At 42.1% G+C, this 27,516-nt stretch overlaps 1 protein-coding gene and 1 long non-coding RNA gene across 2 annotated transcripts; both read left to right on the top strand.

Annotated features, from left to right (window-relative positions):
* The first annotated feature begins 2,442 nt into the window (after positions 1-2,442).
* On the top strand, positions 2,443-27,154 carry LOC103510066 (CAD protein-like). The gene is made up of 18 exons (XM_026824231.1): positions 2,443-2,617; positions 2,932-3,170; positions 3,510-3,720; positions 3,999-4,235; positions 6,992-7,065; positions 7,767-7,970; positions 8,066-8,284; positions 8,619-8,795; positions 9,121-9,223; positions 9,500-9,724; positions 10,100-10,224; positions 10,995-11,166; positions 11,782-11,897; positions 12,982-13,197; positions 13,593-13,764; positions 14,176-14,399; positions 26,373-26,611; positions 26,959-27,154. Exons 1-18 carry the CDS (start codon positions 2,443-2,445, stop codon positions 27,152-27,154), a joined length of 3,324 nt encoding a protein of 1,107 aa, XP_026680032.1.
* Positions 25,613-26,280, top strand: LOC113467796. Its single transcript, XR_003391744.1, has 2 exons — positions 25,613-25,692; positions 26,194-26,280. It is a non-coding gene; the product is annotated as an uncharacterized LOC113467796 (long non-coding RNA).
* Positions 27,155-27,516: the final 362 nt, after the last annotated feature.

The following is a 27,516-nucleotide window of genomic DNA, read 5'->3' as shown; positions in this document are numbered from 1 at the left end:
GTTACGCCTGCTATCCGGATGGGTGACCATCTGGGTAATCGCATAGTGCCGGCTTTTTCCAACCCCACTCAGACTGGGTGAGGTTATTGTGAGGAGGTGGGTAGCTTGTTGCTGAATGAAGGTAAAACACCCGTCACAAAAGACTTTAGCAGTTATACAGTGACATTCTACCCGTTACTTTCCCATCAATTATGCGAGACCTTGTTTAGACTGCTGGGGGTAAAGGGACTTTTATATCTCGTTCGGGCAGGATAACCAAGGTATATTCTATTCTATTCTACTTTTTCCAACCCCACTCAGACTGGGTGAGGTTATTGTGAGGAGGTGGGTAGCTTGTTGCTGAATGAAGGTAAAACACCCGTCACAAAGGACTTTAGCAGTTATACAGTGACGTTGTACCCCTTACTTTCCCATCAATTATGCGAGACAGTGTTTAGACTGCTGGGGGTAAAGGGACTTTTACGTCTCGTTCGGGCAGGATAACCAAGGTATATTCTATTCTATTCTCTTTCAAGGTGTATTCTATTTTATTCTGTTTGAGTAGTATGCTGTGTCATCTGGCAACCCAAACTTTTGGCAGCCAATAAATTGTTATTGATTGTCTATTCTATTCTCTTTCAAGGTGTATTCTATTTTATTCTGTTTGAGTAGTATGCTGTGTCATCTGGCAACCCAAACTTTTGGCAGCCAATAAATTGTTATTGATTGTCTATTCTATTCTCTTTCAAGGTGTATTCTATTTTATTCTGTTTGAGTAGTATGCTGTGTCATCCGGCAACCCAAACTTTTGGCAGCCAATAAATTGTTATTGATTGTCTCTCTATCTCTAAGGGGAAAAAATCATTAGGCGAACCGTGCAATACCTTTTCACTGAGACTAATATTCCACCGAAAATTGAGACAAATCTTGTCTTTTCCGATATTTGAATCAAATTCCGATTTCTTTGATAAATCGATGAAATGATTTTGTCAAGAATCGCACATCACTTACTCTTTTCCCCCACTTTCTCAGGTACTTCCCCGGAAAGCATCGACGGTGCCGAGAACCGATACAAGTTCTCCCGAATGTTGGACCGCGAGAGCATCTCCCAGCCGGAGTGGATAGAAGCCAAAGACCTATCAGCGGCCAAAGAGTTCTGCTCCTCGCGGTAATAATAATAATATGGAAGTTTACTTTATATCACATTAACATCATCAACAAGGAGTTATCAGTTATACAACTGGTTTGATGCAGCTTCCATCTATTTCTTAGTTGGGCGAGTCTTTTCACATTAACAATAAATCTTTTTTTTTACGTACCTTTATTTTTCAATAAGACAGAACAAACAATGATATTAGTGACAAACACAAAGAAAGAGATTATACTAATACTTCTTTCACAGGCCATGTGGAAATGCAACTGTCAAGTCCCCATGAAGACCTACACGGACTGTATGACGTCACACAAGATAGTCAAGCTACCCGGGTTCATTGACGTTCATGTGCATGTTAGAGAACCAGGGGCGACGCATAAGGAAGATTTCGCGTCCTGTACTGCCGCTGCGCTGGCAGGTGGTGTGACGCTGATCTGCGCTATGCCGAATACAGCGCCATCTGTTGTGGATAGTGAGAGTTTCCTGCTGGCTAAACAGGTGAGGGTTTAATGGATAGACTCTTGGCTTAACTTTTTTTTTAAGAGTTTTGATAGAGGGAACTGTAACTTCTAGGGTCTTATCGTCCCGAATTTGAAGTGAGAAGGAAGACAGGATAGGAGAAAGCCAGTCGTCCCGAGAACGAACATTATCCCATCAGGATAAAATCCGCCCCGGACGGGAATCGAACCCGCGGCCTAGCACTGTATATGGGGTTTTGTGGGTAATCACCATAATATGCTTTGGCAGTCAGGGTGTTTTAGTTGAAAATTAATATTTCCTTGGAAAAAAACACCTACCTACTACATATTTTTACCTACTATTTTTGTGTCCAAAAATGTATATGGGGTTTTGTGGGTAATCACCATAATATGCTTTGGCAGTCAGGGTGTTTTAGTTGAAAATTAATATTTCCTTGGAAAAAAAAACACCTACCTACTACATATTTTTACCTACTATTTTTGTGTCCAAAACTTTCACCTAACATCCTCCACTGGTTGTGATTTCAGCACCCCATACCCTGGCTGAGAAGACCAGCGCTAATCCTCCCCCAGGATACCCGGGACTGGAAACTGTTCTGCCCCTCCTGCTAACAGCTGTCAGTGAGGGTCGCCTCTCTATGAATGTAAGTTGGTATTGATTTTATTTTTTATTTAGTGTTTCACCGCCTGATAATATTTTCTTTAGAAAAGCTAAAGTAGAAGGGAGGTCCCCACATTGAAGTTTTTTTTTTTAATTTTATATCAGTACCTTTTTTGTGGAGGCCAACTCTTGACGTTAATTTTTAAACACCATATATATAAATCAACCCAATGCTTATTTCTCCCCAGATCGGAAGCTCAATGAAGAGTGTAGGAGAGGTGATGTCCATAGGGCGCAACTTCGAGGAGGCATTCCAGAAGGCATTCCGAATGGTGGATGAATCAGTGATTGGATTTGACCCTTACCTTGAACCCAGCAATGAAGAAGAACTATCTGAACCTACCGGTAAGTTTTGCCTCGGTGTCATTGTGGTCAGGGCGTCTGTGTGGTAATTAGGAGAGTCAATCCCAGGTGAGGCAGGGAATTTTAACTTCAAGAATTCCAGATTTTTTCCCCAAGAGATTTGACAGAGGGAACTGTAATAACAGAAGTCTTACCGTCCCAAATTTGAAGGAAGGAGGACAGAAAAGGCAAAAGCCAAACGAACCGTTTTGTTTAGGAAGAAGTTCCCCCATGGCGAGAATCTGACCCGCCTCACGCACTGAGTAGTTCTCTAACTCATTCTTTACTAATTTCTTCTTTTTTTTTTTCAATTTCAGACAAGCGTATGTTCGTGTTAGCGGCTGCTCTGAAATCCAACATCAGCATAGACAAGCTCTATTCTCTTACCAAGATAGACCGCTGGTTTCTTTACCGTATGGCCAATATTATCCGAGTTCAGAACATTCTGGAGAGCTATAAGGTGCAGACTTTGCCTATCGAACTACTGCGCCAGTCGAAACAGCTTGGCTTCTGTGACAAGCAGATCGCGAGCTTTATTGAGTGTACAGAACTAATGGTGAGTTTGGTTTCTGTCTGGTTTAGCATAACTCTCGAACGGTTTGTCCGATTTTCGAGATATTTTGGTGTCTTATTATGGGGGAGTCGTGCAGTCAATAATGGTTGGGACTACGGACTGAGTTTTGGCCTGCTTGGGTGGTCTATTTGGCTGAAATTTCGTTGCTTGATCTGGGAGTTGAACTTGAGCCTGGTTTTGGCTTGGTTCGTGACCCCAAATTAGGCCCCAGGCGGGAATAGAACCCGCGGCCTAGCGCTTACGAGGTAGACGCGCTACCAACCAAGCTAACTAGTCTGGTATGTTCATCTTTAATTTCCCTCGTCTTTTCTTCCTTTTCAGGTGAGAAAGATGCGTGAGGACAACGGTATCCGCCCATACAATAAACAAATAGATACCCTGGCTGCCGAGCATCCTGCGCAGACCAACTATTTGTATTTAACCTATAACGCTACTGCGCATGACCTGGCTGATCCTAGCGAATACATTATGGTCATAGGATCCGGCGTGTATAGGATAGGAAGCTCCGTGGAGTTCGATTGGTGCGCAGTAGGTACGTATAGAACTGTGTAGGTACTTTGTAAAGAACTGCGCAGGAGGGTGCTATGTCCTTCAAATGGAATAAATTTTGTGTACGCTACTGCGCATGACCTGGCTGATCCTAGCGAATATATTATGGTCATAGGATCCGGCGTGTATAGGATAGGAAGCTCCGTGGAGTTTGATTGGTGCGCAGTAGGTACGTATAGAACTGTGTAGGTACTTTGTGAAGAACTGCGCAGGAGGGTGCTATGTCCTTCAAATGGAATAAATTTCGTTTTTTTTCTACAGGGTGTATCAAGGAGCTACGCCGTCTCAAGAAGAAGACCATCATGGTGAATTGTAACCCGGAGACCGTCAGTACAGACTACGACATCCCCGATCGTCTCTACTTCGAGGAGATCTCGTTCGAAGTGGTCATGGACATTTATAACAGCGAGAACCCAGAGGGAGTGATTCTGAGTATGGGCGGACAGCTGCCTAACAACATAGCCATGGATTTGTACAGACAGAACGCTCGGATCTTGGGTAAGAGTTATTTTTAAAGAGGTTTAATAGAGGGAACTGTAACTGCTAAGGTCTTATCGTCCCGAAATCGAAGAGAGAAGGAATACAGGATAGGAGAAAGTCAGCCATTGAGAAGCTGGCAGCCAAGATGGGATTCAAAATCTACGCCAGTAGTGGTACGGCTGACTTCTACAGCGTGAAAGGTAAGCAGTAAAGATAGAAACACACTACCATCACGTCACATGAGCTCATGGGGTGTCAGAAAGATTTTTTTTTTTTTTAAGATGAGTGTTTCACCGCCGTTTTCAATTCGTAGCCATGAAACAACTGCTACATTAGACGCATGTGGTCTGTGTCGTAGCATGCCCATCCCGTAGAATGCCTCTTATCAGATGGGCGAGAAGGAACACAATACTTCCCGTTTAGGTGCATAGGTGCTGGGTCAACACGAGAACACCAGAAAGTAACCCGTGGAAATATTTGCAATCGCAAAACGAGTACAAATTTTTGTCGAGTGGGACTCGAACCCGGGACCTTCTGCATGGCAAGCAAGCGCGATAAAATTATTTTTATATCTTGTTTTACAGGTATCCGTGGTATCGAGGTGGTTGAACATGAATGGCGCTTCGAGAACATTGGAGAAGAAGATGCTAACATCACCGGGGAACTAACCAGTATGGCTGATTATCTAGCCAGGAAACATTTTGACCTGGTTATTAATATTCCACTAAGAAGCAGCAGTTCCCGCCGCGTATCCTCGTTCATAACACAGGTATAGGATTTTGCATGCTACCTAACCCTAGGATTTTGATCTCTACCTAACCCTAAGGGAACTAACCAGTATGGCTGATTATCTAGCCAGGAAACACATTGACCTGGTTATTAATATTCCACTGAGAAGTAGCAGTTCCCGACGTGTATCCTTATTCATAACACAAGGTATAGAATTTTCTATGCTACGTAACCCTAGGATTTTGATCTCTACCTAACCCTGTGTTGGAAATTCTTCGCGCTGACAATAATAGTCTTATACAAGGTGTTGACTGTTCGAATAGGACTGAAGAGTCCTTTTATCCTAGAAATTAGCTAACTACTATTATTGTGGATAAATTCTTAAGCAATATTAAGGATGAAATCCGTAAAATATCACACCTCGTCTGGGATTGAACCCACACCCTCCTGACTACCAGGAGAGCGTCTCGACCACTATACCACCGAGGTAGGTTAGAGACTATGTTCAGAGCACAATATCTTTTCAGCTAAATCCCCTTTACTATTAATTTCTAACGAAATTCACAACTTTGGTTCGGGGCTGTGTTTTTTGGGTCTTTTGGGTCACTAGTCACTAGGAAGCTATTCGCTCTGAAAACTCATTTTGATATTTTTTCCTTGTTTTTACAGGGTTCTCCTATCGCTCTATTATGTTATTATTCTCTGTTCTACAGGGTTATAGAACGCGACGTCTAGCGGTAGAATACTCAGTACCTCTTGTGATTGATGTTAAATGCGCCAGACTACTCATACAGGTAAGCGCTTTAGTCCGTCCTTCCTTTATTATTACGATAGTAATAAAAAAAGGAATAAGGGACGGGCTATTGTATTCGCTTCGGTGTCGTCTGTCTGTGTTCAGTACCTCTTGTGATTGATGTTAAATGCGCCAGACTACTCATACAGGTAAGCTTTTTAGTCCGTCCTTCCTTTATTATTACGATAGAGATAAAAATAAGGAATAAGGGACGGGCTATTGTATTCGCTTCGGTGTCGTCTGTCTGTCTGTCGGTCTCGTACGGACATTTCCGTGCCCTTGAGATAGAGACTGGTGCTTTCCTCTATCTCACGGTAGGGCCGTATTTAGGGAGGGGCCCCGCAAAATCCTGGATACTGCCCTGTCTCATGGTAGTAATTAGAGGTTTTAGAACCCCTTTAGACACCCAGAAATCATATCCGATAGAGACTGGTGCTTTCCTCTATCTCACGGTAGGGCCGTATTTAGGGAGGGGCCCCGCAAAATCCTGGATACTGCCCTGTCTCATGTTAGTGATTAGAGGGTTTAGAACCCCTTTAGACACCCAGAAATCATATCTGGGCTGCGAAAAATTAGTTTTATTACCTCATTCACAGGCCATGTGGAAGTGTAACTGTCAAGTCCCCATGAAGACCTACACGGATTGTATCTTTTTTTTATTCTGCCATCACCATTCGGCTACAGCTGAAGCCGCTACAACAACAATTCCCTTATAATAACTTTATAAATTAAGTTCAGATAAAACTAATAATAACTTCATTACTAATATTTCTTTCACAGGCCATGTGGAAATGCAACTGTCAAGTCCCCATGAAGACCTACACGGACTGTATGACGTCACACAAGATGGTCAAGCTACCCGGGTTCATTGACGTTCATGTGCATGTTAGAGAACCAGGGGCGACGCATAAGGAAGATTTCGCGTCGTGTACTGCCGCTGCGTTGGCGGGCGGTGTAACACTGATTTGCGCCAAGTCAGCCATTCCGAGAACGAACATTATCCGTTCAGGATAAAATCCGACCCTCCTGAGATCAATAGTGAATTGGACGAATAAGAGATGGATGTTTTTTCAAGGGGAAAAAATCATTAGGCGAACCGTGCAATACCTTTTCACTGAGACTAATATTCCACCGAAAATTGAGACAAATCTTGTCTTTTCTGATATTTGAATCAAATTCCAATTTCTTTAATAAATCGATGGAATGATTTTGTCAAATCGCACATCACTTACTCTTTTCCCCACTTTCTCAGGTACTTCCCCGGAAAGCATCGACGGTGCCGAGAACCGGTACAAGTTCTCCCGTCAGCGCCATCTGTTGTGGATAGTGAGAGTTTCCTGCTGGCTAAACAGGTGAGGGTTTAATGGATAGACTCTTGGCTTAACTTTTTTTTAAAGAGGTTTGATAGAGGGAACTGTAACTTCTAGGGTCTTATCGTCCCGAATTTGAAGTGAGAAGGTAGAGAGGATAGGAGAAAGCCAGTCGTCCCGAGAACGAACATTATCCCATCAGGATAAAATCTGCCCCGGGCGGGAATCGAACCCGCGGCCTAGCGCTTACAAGGCAGACGCACTACCAACTAAGCTAACTAGGCTGGCTTTTCATTTCTTTCAGTAACCCATATGCCCAATGTTTATATCCTCCGTTGCTATGGTAGCAAAACAACTTTTTTTAATCACCCCATATCTAATCCTGATACCTACCTCTATGATCTATATGTAATAACTAGCTGAATTCCGTCGCTTCGCTCCGGAATCCCGCTAGTTCATCCCGAGGCATGGTCAAACATGTAGAAAAGGCATGGCCGAAGGCAGAGTAGGCAGGCTTCTTCCTCTAAAATAGTCTAAAAATAATAAAAATGTTGGCACACTATAATAAATATTAATAAAAAAATAAAAAATAATAAAACCTAGTAGTCAAATAACCCGACATTTGCAAACAACAACAACAACAACAACAACAACAACAACAACAACAACAACAACTTTTTTTCTGCTTTTCTTGAAAAGTTTGTCTTCGTTCTTCAGGTATGCAACATGGAAAATGTAGACCCCCTAGGCATCCACACAGGAGAATCAATCGTGGTAGCTCCCAGCCAAACCCTGACCAATAGGGAGTACAATCGACTCCGTACTACAGCCACTAAAGTTATTCGACACTTCGGTGTAGTAGGAGAATGCAATATACAATATGCCGTTAGTCCGTACAATGAAGACTACTATATCATAGAGGTGAGTAAATCCCGTAGATATTAACAAGCGCCTGCCATATCTTCTCCTGACTTGATAACATAATAAAAACTACAAATCTCTCTCTTTTTCCCCAGGTGAACGCGCGTCTCTCTCGTAGCTCGGCCCTGGCCTCCAAGGCCACTGGATATCCTCTGGCCTACGTAGCGGCCAAACTAGGCCTGGGAGTGGCCTTACCCGATATAACCAACTCCGTGACCGGCACCACACCGGCCTGCTTTGAACCGAGTCTGGACTATTGTGTGGTCAAAATGCCACGCTGGGATTTGAACAAGTTTACCCGCGTCTCCACCAAGGTAGAGTTGTTATATAATATAATGTATGAGATTATTATTGCGGTCAAGATCTAGGTTTCGTAATCCAGGATCATTGGCCGAGTCTGGACTATTGTGTGGTCAAAATGCCACGCTGGGATTTGAACAAGTTTACCCGCGTCTCCACCAAGGTAGAGTTGTTATATATTATAATGTATGATGTATGAGATTATTATTGCACTGCGGTCAAGATCTAGGTTTCGTAATCCAGGATCATTGGTTCAACAGCAAGTTAATTGATGTAGGACTGGAGTCATGGAAACTTGGGAAGCACTAATGAAACCCCGCGATAATCCCCGGCCTAACTAATTAATCTTTGTTTCCTCAAGGCCCGTTCAACATGCAGCTCATCGCTAAGGATAACGAGCTCAAGGTTATCGAGTGTAACGTGCGTGTATCCCGGTCCTTCCCGTTTGTATCCAAGACCCTGGACCTGGACTTTGTCGCCATGGCAACCCGAGTGATAGTAGGAGAGGTCGTTGAACCTGTGGAGGTATTATTCTTTATTTCATGTCTGCCTGGGAGAGCTTAAACAGGGAGTAGACCAGCCTAGTGTGGCTGGGAGACTTTAAACAGGGAGCATGCCAGCCTGAAATTTCCCTTGCTGAAGAATTAGCAAAGGTTGAGTGCGAAGGGCATCCACTCTTAAAATTTGAAGCCAAAACCAAATGTCAGCCCAAAAGCGATCACCCTAGGGCTGATTGAGAGGCTGACGAAAAACGCCGACCCCGCCTGTACACGGGAAAAGAAGAAGAAAAAGAGGACTAAAATTCATATGTATAAAATTTATTTATTTATAACTAAATTTATTTATTTAGGTGCTCTACGGGAAGTCCAAGGTGGGGGTGAAAGTACCACAGTTTTCATTCTCGAGACTTACCGGCGCTGATGTCACCTTGGGCGTTGGGATGGCTTCAACAGGTGAGAATTAAATGACATTTTGATTGGAGAGGCGAGGTTGGGTTGGAAGAAAATTCCTGGCAATTGATTGCTTACCGATTGCCAGAGCGGATTGGCTAAGCCTCTCCTGTAACCCTAACCTGTGGGTTATAAGTTTTTAAGTCGGGCTTTATTAAGACTGTCAGCTTAGAACAAGTTGTTCCACTACCTAACCGTTTAATAGAGCACCTCTTTTTTTTTACTGAAAAAATCTCTTTATAGTTCATTTTATTCATATGAATTTCCTCTTCCCCCTAGGTGAGGTGGCCTGTTTCGGCGACAACATCTACGAGGCCTATCTGAAGGCCATCATAGCCAGCTCTGGATTCACCATCCCTACCAAGGCGGTGCTGCTGTCCGTGGGAGGAATCAAACAGAAAGAAGAACTTCTGGACTCGGTGCGGGTCCTTGAGAAGCTGGCAGCCAAGATGGGATTCAAAATCTACGCCAGTAGTGGTACGGCTGACTTCTACAGCGTGAAAGGTAAGCAGTAAAGGTAGAAACACACTACTATCACGTCACGTGAGCTCATGGGGTGTCAGAAAGATTTTTTTTTAAGATGAGTGTTTCACCGCCGTTTTCATTTCGTAGTCATGAAACAACTGCTACATTAGACGCATGTGGTCTGTATCGTAGCATGCCCATCCCGTAGTATGCCTCTCATCAGATGGGCGAGAAGGAACACAATACTTCCCGTTTAGGTGCTGGGTCAACACGAGAACACCAGAAAGTAACCCGTTGAAATATTTGCAATCGCAAAACGAGTACAAATTTTTGTCGAGTGGGATTCGAACCCAGAACCTTCTGCATGGCAAGCAAGTGCGATAAAATTATTTTTATATCTTGTTTTACCTACAGGTATCCGTGGTATCGAGGTGGTTGAACATGAATGGCGCTTCGAGAACATTGGAGAAGAAGATGCTCATGTCTGTCATGTGGCGAGAAAAGAGGAGATCATGCTCATCAAGAACGTCAAGGCTATGGTAAGATATACTATGTTCTAGGTTGTAACACACCTTAATAGATGGGTTTATTTTTTCTGGCATAGACCTTTCTCCTTATGTAAAGCATAGGCCTAGAGGAATAAGAACAGAGTATACCCTGTTTATCCTGCCCGAAAAATCCCATCTGTCTGAACAAGGTCTCGTATATTTGATGGGCAAATAAAACCAACAAAAGTGAGATAACATTTCATTACAAAGGACTTGAGAAGAGCAGTGAACTAAGTAAGGTTAAAGGGACAAGTCTAGTTCGCTTGGTTGGTAGCGTTCATGCCTGGTAAGCGCTAGGTCCCGGGTTCGAATCCCGCCCGGGCGAACTTTGTCGTAAACGGTTAAGGTTGGTTCTCGGAACGGCTGGCTTTCTCTTTCCTCAAAAGCAAAAAATCCTGTCCTAAAACCTACAAAAGTGAGATAACATTTCATTACAAAGGACTTGAGAAGAGCAGTGAACTAAGTAAGGTTAAAGGGACAAGTCTAGTTAGTTTGGTTGGTAGCGTCCATGCCTGGTAAGCGCTAGGTCCCGGGTTCGAATCCCGCCCGGGGCGAACTTTGTCCTAAACGGATAAGGTTGGTTCTCGGAACGGCTGACTTTCTCCAATCCTGTGCTACTTCTATCTTCGCTTTCAGGACGATATGACCTCCGATTTATGTCAAAACTCAAAAGCAAAAAATCCTGTCTTCTCTTCGATTTAATAATAATAATAAAAACAGGGTGTACTAACTCGTATCTTATCTGTCCCAATTTTCTACAGGGTGTCCCAGTGACTTGCGAGGTGTGTCCACACCACCTGTTCCTCACTAAGAAGGATCTGGAGGTGATAGGAGAGGACAAGGGACAAGTGAGACCCATGCTAGTGAGTGAGGAAGATAGACAGGCCCTGTGGGATAACATGGACGTTATTGATTGCTTTGCTACGGATCATGGTATGTACATTATCCCTCATTATTATTTATCCTTATGACCTTCTTACAAAATAATGGAGGTGATAGGAGAGGACAAGGGACAAGTGAGACCCATGCTAGTGAGTGAGGAAGATAGACAGGCCCTGTGGGATAACATGGACGTGATTGATTGCTTTGCTACGGATCATGGTATGTACATTATCCCTCATTATTATTTATCCTTATGACCTTCTCACAACATACATATACATTTAGCCGTATTTTATTATGTGACTTTTTAGATTCAACATGGCTGAACCAAAGAGATTCCGCTTTGGACGTCCACACTTGCTGCCACTTAAGTATTTCCAATAGTTATCTGAAAGAGGGCCTCTGAGTGAAATTTTGCTTTTTTTATATATGAAAAAATTAAAAAAAAAACTAACATTAAAGAGTCTATCTCTCATGTTAAGGGAGATGTTTTTATATGTATATGGGGTTTTGTGGGTAATCACCATAATATGCTTTGGCAGTCAGGGTGTTTTAGTTGAAAATTAATATTTCCTTGGAAAAAAACACCTACCTACTACATATTTTTACCTACTATTTTTGTGTCCAAAAATTTCACCTAACATCCTCCACTGGTTGTGATTTCAGCACCCCATACCCTGGCTGAGAAGACCAGCGCTAATCCTCCCCCAGGATACCCGGGACTGGAAACTGTTCTGCCCCTCCTGCTAACAGCTGTCAGTGAGGGTCGCCTCTCTATGAATGTAAGTTGGTCTTGATTTTATTTTTTATTTGGTGTTTCACCGCCGTTTTTATTTCGTAGCAATGAAATAACTGCTACATTAGACTCGTGTGTTCTGTGTCGTAGCATACCTATCCCGAAGTATGTCATCAAATGGGCGATAAAAAGACACAATACTTTTTATTTACATAGGTGCTGGGTTAACTGGTCAACACGAGAACTTTAGTTTTCAGCCCAAGTTCATCACACTTCGGCCCAATTAAGGTGCAGAGAGGTTCTTTATAGAATATCGATCAAAAGTTACCTAGGCCAAAGCTCGAGAAATGCAAAGTTCGGCCGTTATTTAAGGCCAAAGTTTTGAAAAAGCTCGAAAATGTTCAGTTTTCCCAGGTTATATAGCCAAAAATGCCAGTAAGGATAAAAACTTGTAAAAATATCTATGAATAAACATGTTTTTAATTAATCAAAGTACTATTGTTAAAACAGCTGCAATTAAGTAGCCTCACATAAAATTTATGGTGTTTGGTGAAAGAGTAAATCCAATAGAAAACCTGAAGTTCAATGCCAGTAAGGATAAAAACTTGTAAAAATATCTATGAATAAACATGTTTTTAATTAATCAAAGTACTATTGTTAAAACAGCTGCAAGTAGCCTCACATAAAATTTATGGTGTTTGGTGAAAGAGTAAATCCAATAGAAAACCTGCAGTTTAACTACTTTCTATTCAATGGTTTAATTCTAGGGGAATACAATGTAATTTTATTGATATGTTCCTGCTTTCGTTTGAATAAAATATTGTTCTCCTATCCAAAAGCTTTAGCACAGTTCTATGAATGCAATTTTCTTTGGACTCTTGGGTAGCAGCCGATGCACACTTGATCTTTGTATAACCAATTAGCCAACACCTAATTATTGTTGCCAACACATCATAAGATCCAAATCATTGAAATTAGAGCACACAGTTTCTCCTTTTAATTATGAAAACAAGTTCAAAGTACAGATGGCCTTTTCAACTCAAAGGCAGTACAAAAATGTTGATGGTTTTATGTGGCATCCACCGATCACTCCCTGATTTGTATAAATGTGTCTATGCGTTATTTTCCAGGACCTAGTTGCCAAGTTCCATTCGAACCCGAAGCGTATATTCAACCTGCCCGAGCAATACAACACCTACATCGAGGTAGACCTAGAGAAGCACTGGGAAATACCGGCCGCCCCCAAATTCTCCAAGGCGCAATGGACCCCGTTTGCCGGCCGTAAGGTGGTTGGGGCCGTACATCGGGTGGTGCTGCGAGGCCAAGTAGCGTATATTGACGGACAGGTGAGTTATTTCCCCGCGAGGTTTTTAACCCCTCAAGGCTGCGTAAGTACTGTAGGTAGTAGTAATCACCCTGATATTCCTGTGAAAAAATACCTAACTCCTAAATAAGTTAAGTTCGTTCTCCAATTCTCCCGCGAACTTTATTTATTTGAAAGACTTGCTGATATTTTAAAGCGCATTCTTTTCATGACCTAGGTCGTAGATTCAATTCCCGCCCAGGGCGGATTTTATCCTAAGGTGTAATCGTTCTCGGAACGGCTGGCTTTTTCCTATTCTGTCTTTCCTATTCTGTCTTGCTTCGCTCTTCGATTTCGGGACGATAAGGCCTTAGTTACAGTTCCCTCTGTCAAACCTCTTTAAAAAATCTCTTCCTCTATTCTACTCTATTTTTCCAGGTATTTGCTCCCCCTGGCTACGGAAATGACGTACGGGAATGGAAAGCTCCCGTTATCAAGAACCCTCCTCTTCTGAGCATCGCACAAGACTTCCCCCGGCCTCCTTCTACTCTGGACTACTTCACACCGCTCTCTCCCACACCCGAACAGCATGCTCCCGAAGTATTTGTGGGTGAGTAACTAGCGTTTACATATTATGTATTTGAAAGGAGCCAGCCTAGATATCTTGACTGTTAGCGCGTCTGCCTTGTTAGCGCCAGGCCGAAGGGTTCGCTAGCAGTTACTTACAGTTCTCTCTATCGAACCTTCAATTTTAATAATAATAATAATAATAAAGGAGTCCGGGTATCGGTGGAGTAGGTAGTGGTTAAGAGTCTTAACCACTACTCCACAGAGATAGGAAAGAAATGGGGACACAGTCCTATACTTTCCCATTACCTTGAATAAGTAGTGAGAGAAAAAAGTGTGTTCATCACCGTTTTTATTTTGTAGCAATGAAACAACTGCTACATTAGGTGCATATGGTCTATGTCGTAGCATGTCCATCCGCCCAACTAAAGTCAATCTCCCTTCTTCTCCACAGAGCTGGCAGACGGTCACCCTCACCACCCACCTCCGCGCCCCATCCAAACTAACATGGATGAGCTGTACATCCCCCTACCTCAACATCCACACCCTGGCTACTCGCATGGCCTCAACGCTAGACATATTCTGGAGGTGGCCATGTTCAACAGAGATCAGATTAGGGAGCTGTTCAATGTGGCCCGCGCTTTGAAGCGGTTCAAACATAAGGGCCATATCTTGGAGGTGAGAAACAGAATATAAAATTGAATGGACTGCTTTAGAGGAGATGAATTGAAATTGGACACAAATATTAAAATTGATCAAAAAATTAATTAATAGTTTATAACGGTTCAAACGTAAGGGTCGTATCTTGGAGGTGAAGAATAGAATGGATCGCTTGTGATGACGTAAAATGGGACACAATTATTGCCCAATTTACTAATTCATTACCGACTTTCATTAGGTTAACCTTTCCTTTACCCAGCCTTGTTAGCTTGGAAGGTAGCATGCCTGCTTTCTAAGCGCTACCTCGTGAGTCCGCCCGGGGCTAAATTTTTAATGAACAAACAACGTTCGTTCTCAGAACGGCTGGCTTTCTCCTATCCTGTGCAGCTTCTTTCTTCAATTTCGGGACGATAAGACCTCTATTGTTAAAGTTCCCTCTATCAAAACTCATAAAAAAAAAAAATAAAAAAAAAATTGAGCTTTATAACATCACCGGGGAACTAACCAGCATGGCTGATTATCTAGCCAGGAAACATTTTGACCTGGTTATTAATATTCCACTCAGAAGCAGCAGTTCCCGGCGTGTATCCTCGTTCATAACACAGGTATAGGATTTTGCATGCTACCTAACCCTAGGATTTTGAGCTTTACCTAACCCTAAGGGAACTAACCAGCATGGCTGATTATCTAGCCAGGAAACATTTTGACCTGGTTATTAATATTCCACCGAGAAGCAGCAGTTCCCGACGTGTATCCTCATTCATAACACAAGTATAGAATTTTGTATGCTACCTAACCCTAAGATTTTGAGCTTTACCTAACCCTAAGGGAACTAACCAGCATGGCTGATTATCTAGCCAGGAAACATTTTGACCTGGTTATTAATATTCCACTGAGAAGCAGCAGTTCCCGACGTGTATCCTCATTCATAACACAAGTATAGAATTTTGTATGCTACCTAACCCTAAGATTTTGATTTCTACCTAACCCTTTGTTAGATATTCTTCGCGCTGACAATAATAGTCTTATCCAAGGTGTTGACTGTTCGAATGGGACTGAAGAGTCCTTTTATCCTAGAAATTAGCTAACTACTATTATTGTGGACAAATTCTTGATAAGGTATCCGTGTTTGGTACGCCCATCCTATGTGCTGAGTGGAGCGGCTATGAACGTGGTACATAATGAGCAGGACCTGGAGGGATACCTGACCAAAGCATCGGTCGTTAGCCCTAATCATCCGGTGAGTAACACAACAACTAACAAAGTGCCCACTATCAAACTCTTTGGAAAAAAAATTAACCCTTTTTAACCAACATCAATTTATAATACCACTCTTCTGTTTCCCAGGTGGTCATTTCCAAGTTCATCCAGGACGCGAAGGAGATAGACGTGGACGCAGTGGCGAATAACGGGGTGGTCCTCTGCATGGCAGTGTCGGAGCATGTGGAGAACGCGGGTATTCATTCCGGAGACGCGACACTGGTCACTCCGCCCCAGGGCATTAACAGCGTCACCTTGGATAAGATCCGCCGAATTGCCGCTAGGGTCGCATTGGAATTGGGAGTTACAGGTATTTCTTCCAGATTTCCCTTCCCACATAGGTCCCCGCCCCAAGAGGTTTGATAGGGGGAACTATAATGACGGGGGTCTTATCCCGAAATCGAAGAGAAGATTATAAACTCTATCTGTTAGCGGTAAAGTTCGCCCAGGGCGTGAATTGCTAATTTGTAATTTGTCTTTTTTTTTTAATAATAATTTAACCAAGGTTTTATTTACCTACATATTTGTAAACTCTACCTACGAAATATATGTATAAGATCTTGTTTAGACTGTCTCATTCGGGCATTATAAACAAATAAACATGGTATATTCTATTGTATTTTACTTTTTTCTGCTTTTCTTGGGAAGCGATGAAGCCCTCATTGCCAAATCATTCCAGACGCCAAAAAAGGTAATTTCAGGGAGTGTTTCAGTGAAGACAGAGTTGCCAGCCTAGTCAGCCTGGTTGGTAGCGCGTTTGATGGGAAAATAAAACCTACAAAGGTGAGATAACATTTCATTACAAAAGACCTAAGGAGAGCGACGAACTAAGTAATATTATAGGGGCAAGTCTAGTTAGCTTGGAGGGTAGCGCCTCTGCCTTGTAAGTGCTAGGCCGTGGGTTCGATTCCCGGCCGGAGTGGATTTTATCCTGAACGGATAATGTAGAACGGCTGGTTTTCTCCTACCCTGTCTGTCTTCTCTCTCCCCTTTCGGAACGATCCTTGTATCTGCTTCCTCTACATGCTCTACAAGGATCGAAATTGGTGGAGAGGCTTCGTACATCGACCCGTCCCATGATGGGAACGTTTATGGATTGATTCGGGACGATATGACCTTGGCAAATACAGTTCCCTCTATCAAAAGCTTTATTTGATACAATCAATCTACTTAATGTTTTTTTTTTTCTTCATTCTAGGTGCTCATTCTCGGTTCAGGAGGTCTATCCATAGGCCAAGCAGGCGAATTCGACTATTCCGGATCTCAAGCTATCAAAGCCTTGAAGGAGTTGGGCATACAGACCGTCCTCATTAACCCCAACATAGCCACGGTGCAAACTTCGCAGGGTCTGGCGGACAAGGTGTACTTCCTCCCGCTAACCTGTGTCTATGTGGAACAGGTGCGTGCAAGGGGTTAAAAATTGATTAAACATATGAATGGGTTAAAAAAAATCTGATCAAACTTTAGGCCCGATTCGAGTATGCAAAAAATTAATTTTTTGTGCTTTTTTTTTTTTTTTTTTTTTTTACATAGCTACACATTTTCCTCACGAGGCTGAGTGGGCCCCTCAACAGCCAGTCACGGAATCAATCATTTGCATGATACATTTTTTTGACCCCGTCATTAATCGAACCCGGGTCTCCCGCGTACAAGGCGAGCGCAGTGACTACTACGCCATGGGAGCTGATTCTAAAAACGTTTCATGTTCTGTTCTACTTCCAGGAAACACAGCGTTACACGATTGTGCCGAGGCAGGGAGCATAGAAATTCTCAAACTATTGCTATCACACGGCGCTCGTATGGATGTAGATTCTTACGGAATGACACCTCTCCTTGCTGCCGCAGTAGTGGGTAAGTGCTAAAAGTCCATTGGTCTGTGTCGTAGCATGTCGATCTCGTAGTATGCCCTTCATCAGATGGACAAAAGAGACACAATACTCTCTTCTTCTCGTGTTGACCCGTTGAAATATTAGAATGTTTCATCGCTGTTTTTATTTTGTAGCTTTCACACAACTGCCATTCCAAACATGTCTATTCTATTCTCTTTCAAGGTGTATTCTATTTTATTCTGTTTGAGTAGTATGCTGTGTCATCTGGCAACCCAAACTTTTGGCAGCCAATAAATTGTTATTGATTGTCTATTCTATTCTCTTTCAAGGTGTATTCTATTTTATTCTGTTTGAGTAGTATGCTGTGTCATCCGGCAACCCAAACTTTTGGCAGCCAATAAATTGTTATTGATTGTCTATTCTATTCTCTTTCAAGGTGTATTCTATTTTATTCTGTTTGAGTAGTATGCTGTGTCATCCGGCAACCCAAACTTTTGGCAGCCAATAAATTGTTATTGATTGTCTATTCTATTCTCTTTCAAGGTGTATTCTATTTTATTCTGTTTGAGTAGTATGCTGTGTCATCTGGCAACCCAAACTTTTGGCAGCCAATAAATTGTTATTGATCGTCTCTCTCTATCTCCTATCTATCTTTGTTTGCAGGTGATTCAATCCGAGAGACCGGACGGAGTGTTGCTAACATTTGGAGGTCAGACAGCTCTCAACTGTGGAGTGGAACTGGAGAAATCAGGAGTCTTCAGCAAATACGAGGTAGCTATCTACTTACCTATTCTTCTTCTTCTCGCCTTTACCTGTGTCCAGATGGGGTTGGTGCTTTTCGTCAGCCTCTCAATCAGCCCTAGCTGGGGTGATTGCTTTAGGCTGACATTTGGCTTTGGCTACAAAAAATTTACGAGTGGATGCCATTCGATTCAGCAAATTCAGGCTGGAAGAGCTCCTCCAGGAGAAACCCTGCCACTGAGTAGAAAGCCATTAAAAAAAAATCAATAAAGGTTTCTCTATTCTATTTTTAAATTCAGGTGAAAATACTGGGTACCCCAATTCAATCCATCATAGACACGGAAGACAGGAAGGTGTTTGCCGATCACATCAATCAGATCGGAGAGAAAGTGACACCCAGTAGAGCTGTGTATAGTGTGGATGAGGTAACTAATGTTTTATTATTATTAGTATTATTATTACTTTTAATTTACTTTTTTTGACCTTGTTTTTTTTCGTAATAAGAGGCCTCATTATGAAATTAAGAGTTCTTTCTAATTCCCTTTTTGTTGGTTCCTCAATATGGAAAATTTCTCACTAGAAAAGTTTTCTGGGCAAAACTCCCTCTTTGGTGTTTTGTATTGGCAAAATCAATTTTTTACCATTAGACATGTCAGAAACAAAATTCCATTTCTAGGTTTTACCCATATGATTTTTTTTTTTTTTTTTTTTTTTTTTTTTTTTCAAGATTCTTTTCCATCCATGCCTATCCAGGGACGGAAAATCTCGGTCAGAAAATTTCCGCCCTGGCCGGGATTTGAACCCAGCACCTCCAGGTTGAGATAATTCTAATCTTGCTGTCCCCTTATTCCTAGGCCCTAGTAGCGGCTAAGGAGCTCGGTTACCCAGTCCTGGTGCGGGCCGCGTTCGCTCTAGGCGGCCTCGGGTCCGGCTTCGCTAAGGACGAATCAGAACTGCGCAAACTGGCCACAACTGCACAGGCTTACTCTACACAGCTTATCGTGGACAAGAGCTTGAAAGGATGGAAGGAGGTGGAGTACGAGGTGGTACGGGACGCGTACGATAATTGTATCACGGTAAGAAATCGTACGATAATATTGTAATATGGTAAAAATCGTACGATAATAGGCCATATGAATACGGTAACGACAAACATTAGCTTTAAGGCCAATGATAGAATAGAATAGAATCCTATTTTTTTTTTTTTTTTTTTTTTTTTTAAGATTCTTTTCCATCCATGCCTATCCAGGGACGAAAAATCTCGGTCAGAAAATTTCCGCCCTGACCGGGATTTGAACCCAGCACCTCCAGGTTGAGATAATTCTAATCTTGTTGTCCCCTTATTCCTAGGCCCTAGTAGCGGCTAAGGAGCTCGGTTACCCAGTCCTGGTGCGGGCCGCGTTCGCTCTAGGGGGCCTCGGGTCCGGCTTCGCTAAGGACGAATCAGAACTGCGCAAACTAGCCACAACTGCGCAGGCATACTCTACGCAACTTATCGTGGACAAGAGTTTGAAAGGATGGAAGGAGGTGGAGTACGAGGTCGTACGAGACGCATACGATAATTGTATCACGGTAAGAAATGTTGTTGTAGCGGCTTTAGCTATAGCCGAAAGGTGATGACAAAATAGAGGAAATATCTCTTCTATCAGCCATACACCTGGGTGATGGTCTCTAGCCATGTTTATTTGGCTCATCCTGAACCGCAGTCAACCATCGTGAGGACTTGTGCTTGTTCTTTTCAAGCGGAGGGAACCCTCTGCTTGCAATGGTAAGAAATCGTACGTTAATGTTGTATTACATATTTAAGAGTCTTACGGTAAAATTGTAGCATGGTTATTGAGTTATTAAAGGAAGTGGTACTTAAAGAATCTTCCGTCCATCCTAGTTAGTGTGAGATACTCGTATTTCATACTAATGTGCGTAGCATGGTTGCTTAGTAAGCTATAGGCTATAGGTCAAGGGTTCGATTCCCGCCCAGTTCGAACTTTATCCTAAACAGATTAGGTTCGTTCTCGGCACGGCTGGCTTTCTCCTATCCTGTCCTTCTCTCTTCGATTTTGGGACAGTAAAACCTCTGCGGTTGACAAGTGAAACTAAAATAATAATAATAATAATAAACGGCTTTGCTGTCTCCTATTTTATCCTAGTTCTCTTCGATTTTGGGACGATGAGACCTCCATTGTTACAGTTCCCTCTCTAAAACCTCTTTTTCCAAAGGAATTCTAACTTTTTCCAATCAGCCTAATAACTCATTTGTCTTCGTAACAAGGTCTCGTATATTTGATGGGTTAAAGAATAATACATACAAGTAACAGTTCAGTAAAAAGACCTTGCTTAGCTAGAAAAAAAAAATATGCAAGTTTAACTTAAAGAAAGCTTTTAGTGAACTTTGAATTAATCACCAGCTTAATAGACCAGTTGCGCTGACTTGGGTGAGGTTTCTAAGTCAAAGAGCAGAAAAAATGAGGAACTAGAGATTTTTTCTTTTTCTTCTACAATTTCTAGATCCGGAGATAAATCGATTTAAAAATACCGGTAAATCTTAAAGTTTGACGTCACGGCATACTCTCCCGTACGCGATGACGTCATGGTTAATGCCTCATCCCGCTTCTTTTGTGTAAAACCTTATTAGAGCGGAAAAAAAAAGATAATGCACAAATCGGACTACGGATAATGCACAAATCTCCTTCAATGAAGCCTACTATTTTGGGATGATAAGGCCTCCATTGTTACAGTTCCTTCATCTTTTTCCAAAGGAATTCTTTTCAGGTTTTCTAAAAATTTTCCAATCTGCCTAACTCATTTACCTTCCCTTTCATTTATATTTCATTGTTTCTTGATAAGGTATCCGTGTTTGGTACGCCCATCCTATGTGCTGAGTGGAGCGGCTATGAACGTGGTACATAATGAGCAGGACCTGGAGGGATACCTGACCAAAGCATCGGTCGTTAGCCCTAATCATCCGGTGAGTAACAAACACTACAACTAACAAAGTGCCCTCTATCAAACTCTTTGGCAATCGTGGTAGCTCCCAGCCAAACCCTGACCAATAGGGAGTACAATCGACTCCGTACTACAGCCACTAAAGTTATTCGACACTTCGGAGTAGTAGGAGAATGCAATATACAGTATGCTGTCCCCCCCTTTGTTTTTTTTTTTTTTTTTTTTTTTTTTAATTTATATCAGTACCTTTTTTGTGGAGGCCAACTCTTGACGTTAATTTTTTAACACCATATATATAAATCAAGCCAATGCTTAATTTCTCCCCAGATCGGAAGCTCAATGAAGAGTGTAGGAGAGGTAATGTCCATAGGGCGTAACTTCGAGGAGGCATTCCAGAAAGCATTCCGAATGGTGGATGAATCAGTGATTGGATTTGACCCTTACCTTGAACCCAGCAATGAAGAAGAACTATCTGAACCTACCGGTAAGTTCTGCTTCGGTGGCGTAACAGCCTGTTCACACTGTTCGACTTTTTTCCGAATTTTTCTTCGTCCAAAGTTACAATGTTTCCGAATTTTTCTTCGTTTGCAATGAGAACACACTCATTTGTATACAAATCGAGGCCGCCTCACGGAAAAAAGTTCGCAACGAAGAAAATTTCGTTTCGTGCAGTGTGAGTGAACGGGCTGTAATGTTCAACACGTTTGTGTGTCTAAGTTTAACCTCATGTAGGTATTCGATTTTTTTTTCCAATGGTTTGAATAGAAGTCTAGTCCTGAAATCGATGAAAGAAGGACGGTTTCATTTATATTTCATTGTTTCTTGATAAGGTATCCGTGTTTGGTACGCCCATCCTATGTGCTGAGTGGAGCGGCTATGAACGTGGTGCATAATGAGCAGGACCTGGAGGGATACCTGACCAAAGCATCGGTCGTTAGCCCTAATCATCCGGTGAGTAACACAACAACTAACAAAGTGCCCACTATCAAACTCTTTGGAAAAAAAATTAACCCTTTTTAACCAACATCAATTTATAATACCACTCTTCTGTTTCCCAGGTGGTCATTTCCAAGTTCATCCAGGACGCGAAGGAGATAGACGTGGACGCAGTGGCGAATAACGGGGTGGTCCTCTGCATGGCAGTGTCGGAGCATGTGGAGAACGCGGGTATTCATTCCGGAGACGCGACACTGGTCACTCCGCCCCAGGGCATTAACAGCGTCACCTTGGATAAGATACGCCGTATTGCCGCTAGGGTCGCATTGGAATTGGGAGTTACAGGTATTTCTTCCAGATTCCCCTTCCCTCATAGGTCCCCGCCCCAAGAGGTTTGATAGGGGGAACTATAATGACGGGGGTCTTATCCCAAAATCGAAAAGAGGATTATAAACCTTATCTGTTAGCGGTAAAGTTCGCCCAGGACGTGAATTGCTAATTTGTAAATTGTCTTTTTTTTTAATAATAATTTAACCAAGGTTTTATTTACATACATATTTGTAAACTCTACCTACGAAATATATGTATAAGATCTTGTTTAGACTGTCTCATTCGGGCATTATAAACAAATAAACATGTTATATTCTATTGTATTTTACTTTAGCATGTGGAGAACGCGGGTATTCATTCCGGAGACGCGACACTGGTCACTCCGCCCCAGGGCATTAACAGCGTCACCTTGGATAAGATCCGCCGAATTGCCGCTAGGGTCGCATTGGAATTGGGAGTTACAGGTATTTCTTCCAGATTTCCCTTCCCACATAGGTCCCCGCCCCAAGAGGTTTGATAGGGGGAACTATAATGACGGGGGTCTTATCCCGAAATCGAAGAGAAGATTATAAACTCTATCTGTTAGCGGTAAAGTTCGCCCAGGGCGTGAATTGCTAATTTGTAATTTGTCTTTTTTTTTTAATAATAATTTAACCAAGGTTTTATTTACCAAGATACCATGGTATCTTAAGGCTAAATAATTGAGAAATCACATTGATTGATCTCAGGTACCATAAGCATTGTACAAAACAATACAATAAAATCTTGGCTTGATCAATACCCCTCGTTTCATTTCCATGTATTCCAGTGTGCGGCGCGCGGAGCTCGGTGTGACTACGCTCTATACGTAGGCGCCTCTAATGATAACTACACATCTCTGCTGGAACTGGCGCCCTTAGCAGCCGCCCTCAAGATGTACCTCAACCAGACCTACTCCACACTGCAACTGAACGACCTGAGTGTATGGGCTAAGGTAAGGTATTTAAACTAAAAAATCAGACCAATTGGGACCAAAATTTAGAGACTGAATTCCCCTTGTATTAGACAAGACTGAGCGGTAAATGTCTCGAAAATCGGACAAACTGTTTGAGAGTTATGGTGAAACAAACAGACATAAGTCCTCATATGGGGACACGGTTAGCCCAGAATGCGCTTGCCATGCAGAAGGTCCCGGGCTCGATGTCCACCATCGACAAAAAATTGTGAGCGTTTTTCGATTGCAAATATTTCAACGGGTTACTTTCTGATGTTCTCATGTTGACCAAGAACCTAAATGGGAAGTACCTATTGTGTCTCTTCTCGCCCATCTGATGAGAGGCATATACTACGGGATGGGCATGCTACGACACAGACTACACGAGTCTAATGTAGCAGTTGTTTCATTGGTACGAAAGAAATGGTGAAACACTCACGTTAAAGTAGCTTCTCAATTGTCCTCACGAGGCTGAGTGCGTCATGAACTCCAAGCACAGAGCCGAAAAAACATGGACCCCGCCGGAAATCGAACCCGGAACCTCCGGCGCGGCGTACAAGCCTAGTGTGATACCCACTCGGAGGTTGCTTTACTTATAATGCTTTAGGAACTAAATTCTTAAATATTCTTTGTCTAATTAATTTACAATTACTATTTATCCATTCGTTTCTCGTCTCTTTACACATCTCTGCTGGAACTGGCGCCCTTAGCAGCCGCCCTCAAGATGTACCTCAACCAGACCTACTCCACACTGCAACTGAACGACCTAAGTGTATGGGCTAAGGTAAGGTATATTTTCCCCCTATATTTAGTAAGACGTTGTTTGATACACTTGTAAATTGTAAATAAGTCTGAAGATTTGGCCAGTTTTTTTTTTTATTTTTAATAAAGAATTTACATAAATAAATCATACATTCCAACAAATAACAGTAATGATATTAATAATGGAAAAAAATAATAATAGTAAAAAAAAAAAAAAAAATGTGAAAAGTTTTTACAACCCATTCAGCACATTGCTGGTGTTTTTACAACCCATTCAGCTTAGTTAGCGCTAGGCCGCGGGTTCGATTCAGCCAGTAGTTAGCAAGTAAATGCACGAGTTTCCTCTTAATCACTGACATTTTGCAACGTTGGGCTTATCGGTATCCGGCTGGGTGAGATTAATGTGAGGAGAGTTTTCTATCCCAGTTAGGTATTACAGATAAATGAATATGTATGACGTTGAAAGCACCGAGATACCTACTCAGATATACGAGTAATATATGTTTTTCGACTTTTTTTTCTTCTTATTCTTCTTCTTCTTTCTTTCCTTTTTCAGCAATAATGATTATCACATTTTAAATTCTGTCTTCCCAGCACTTCGAGAACTGGCCCAAGAAGTACCCCCTGTGTGTTCACGCAGAGAAGGAAACGGTAGCCGCGGTCCTCATGTTAGCTACCATTCAGAAGCGCTCGGTTCATGTCTGTCATGTGGCGAGAAAAGAGGAGATCATGCTCATCAAGAACGTCAAGGCTATGGTAAGATATACTATGTTCTAGGTTGTAGCACACCTTAATATATATATCTCCCTTGATTTAATCCTACATCAGTGTCCACTGTTAGGGTCAGCTCTCCTTGTTCGCAGGTGGTAAACTCTTCTATTTTGGGTGTCAGCTTCTGATAGTCCACTTTCTTCCAGTCTTTTCTTCTGTTGCCGCCACCAGGTGTGCTTGGGCCTTCCTCTTGTATGTTTTCTTGCTTTATTGACCATATGATCTGCCGGTCTTCTTTTAACGTGCCCGAACCATCTCAGCTGCTTTCTTCTAACTTTTCTTCAATCGCTATAACTCCAAAGCTTCCTCTGATGTAGATATTCTTAATCCTGTATCCTGTCCTTTAACGTGACTCCCCCTGACATTCTCAACATTGTAGCACACCTTAATAGATGGGTTTATTTTTTCTGGTATAGACCTTTCTCCTTATGTAAAGCATAGGCCTAGAGGAATAAGAACAGAGTTTACCCTGTTTATCCTGCCCGAAAAATCCCATCTGTCTGAACAAGGTCTCGTATATTTGATGGGCAAATAAAACCTGACAGTAGGGTACTACAGAACAGTACATACAAATGAATTGACAACATACAATTATTAAACTATAAAACAATGCCAGAAAGATAAGAAAGGTTTTTTAAAAAGAAAGGTCCAGGTATGAGAACCTCAGATTAACATTAGCTGGCAAGCAACAACAGATCAGATTAGGGAGCTGTTCAATGTGGCCCGCGCTTTGAAGCGGTTCAAACATAAGGGCCATATCTTGGAGGTGAGAAACAGAATAGAAAATTGAATGGACTCCTTTAGAGGAGATGAATTGAAATTGGACACAAATATTAAAATTGATCGAAAAATTAATTCATAGTTTATAACGGTTCAAACGTAAGGGTCGTATCTTGGAGGTGAGGATTAGAATAGATTGCTTGTGATGACGCAAAATGGGACACAATTATCGCCCAATTTACTAATTCATTACCGACTTTCATTGGGTTAATCTTTCCTTTACCCAGCCTTGTTAGCTTGGAAGGTAGCATGCCTGCTTTATAAGCGCTACCTCGTGAGTCCGCCCGGGGCTAAATTTTTAATGAACAAACAACGTTCGTTCTCAGAACGGCTGGCTTTCTCCTATCCTGTGCAGCTTCTTTCTTCAATTTCGGGACGATAAGACCTCTGTTGTTAATGTTCCCTCTATCAAAACTCATAAAAAATAATAATAAAAAATCCCATGAGATCAGCCAATATTAACAGATAAATTTGATTTTATTCCCAGGACAAGGTAATGGCTTCTGTATTCTACGAAGTGAGCACACGGACTAGTTGTAGTTTCAACGTGGCCATGCAGAGACTAGGAGGAAGAGTTGTGCACATAGACGAGTCCAGTTCTTCGGTGAAAAAAAAAATCCCGTGAGATCAGCCAATATTAACAGATAAATTTGATTTTATTCCCAGGACAAGGTAATGGCTTCTGTATTCTACGAGGTGAGCACACGGACTAGCTGTAGTTTCAACGTGGCCATGCAGAGACTAGGAGGAAGAGTTGTGCACATAGACGAGTCCAGTTCTTCCGTAAAGAAAGGGGAAACACTACAAGGTAAGCACTGCGAATTTTATCCTCTATTTTTAAATTTAATGGGTTCCCCTTACATACTTGACCGTCTACAGACGGTCTTTAACCGTCTACAGACGAGGCCGGATTTTTTCGTCAGCCTCTCAATCAGCCCTAACTAGAGTGATTGCTTTGGGCTGACATTTGGTTTTGGCTACAAGAGTATACACCCTTCGGTTGCACTCAACCTTTGCTATTTCTTTAGCAAGGGAAATTCAGGCTGGTATACTCCCTGTTTAAAGTCCCCCAGCCAGATTAGTCCCCCAGGTACCTTGAAAATGAAGAAAATAGGTCTCAGACGTCTATTATTTAAAAATCACTCATTCAAGTTTATATTTTTCAAAATACATAGAACATCTAATATAATTATATAAATAAGCGCCACACCACTTTCAACTTGTCTCACCTACAACTGCTTGTTCCCCCCAGACTTCTAACACTGTACGACGTCAAGCTGAACTACGTGAGTCCGCCTAACCTGGGAATGCCAGAATCTATTCAGGAGTTCGTAGCAAGCAAGGGCAAACAACAGGAGGTGTACGAGAGTTTGGAGCAAGTCCTGCCCGTCACGGATGTTCTCTATATGACGCGAATACGTAAAGAAAGGGGAAACACTACAAGGTAAGCACTGCGAATTTTATCCTCTATTTTTAAATTTAATGGGTTCCCCTTACATACTTGACTTGGTCCTTAACTGATCTTCGCATTTTCCCGTCTACAGACGGGGCCGGCTTTTTTCGTCAGCCTCTCAATCAGCCCTAACTAGAGTGATTGCTTTGAGCTGACATTTGGTTTTGGCTACAAGAGTATACACCCTTCGGTTGCACTCAACCTTTGCTATTTCTTTAGCAAGGGAAATTCAGGCTGGTATACTCCCTGTTTAAAGTCCCCCAGGTACCTTGAAAATAAAAAAGAAAATAGGTCTCAGATGTCTATTATTTAAAAATCACTCATTCAAGTTCATATTTTTTCAAAATACATAGAACA

Source organism: Diaphorina citri, unplaced genomic scaffold (genome assembly GCF_000475195.1).
Source record: "Diaphorina citri unplaced genomic scaffold, Diaci psyllid genome assembly version 1.1 scaffold555, whole genome shotgun sequence".
In the NCBI taxonomy this organism is placed as follows: Eukaryota; Metazoa; Arthropoda; class Insecta; order Hemiptera; family Psyllidae; genus Diaphorina; species Diaphorina citri.
The sequence above is the reverse complement of the archived record's forward strand: the minus strand, read 5'-3'. Positions and strand labels throughout refer to the sequence as shown.

Coding starts and splice junctions, on each gene's coding strand:
- LOC103510066 (XM_026824231.1), top strand. CDS start 2,443: ATGCTTATTTCTCCCCAGATCGGAAGCTCAATGAAGAGTGTAGGAGAG. Junction 13,765..14,175: donor TGCTCCCGAAGTATTTGTGG/GTGAGTAACTAG, acceptor TCTTCTCCACAG/AGCTGGCAGACGGTCACCCT. Junction 26,612..26,958: donor TTTAACCGTCTACAGACGAG/GCCGGATTTTTT, acceptor TGTTCCCCCCAG/ACTTCTAACACTGTACGACG.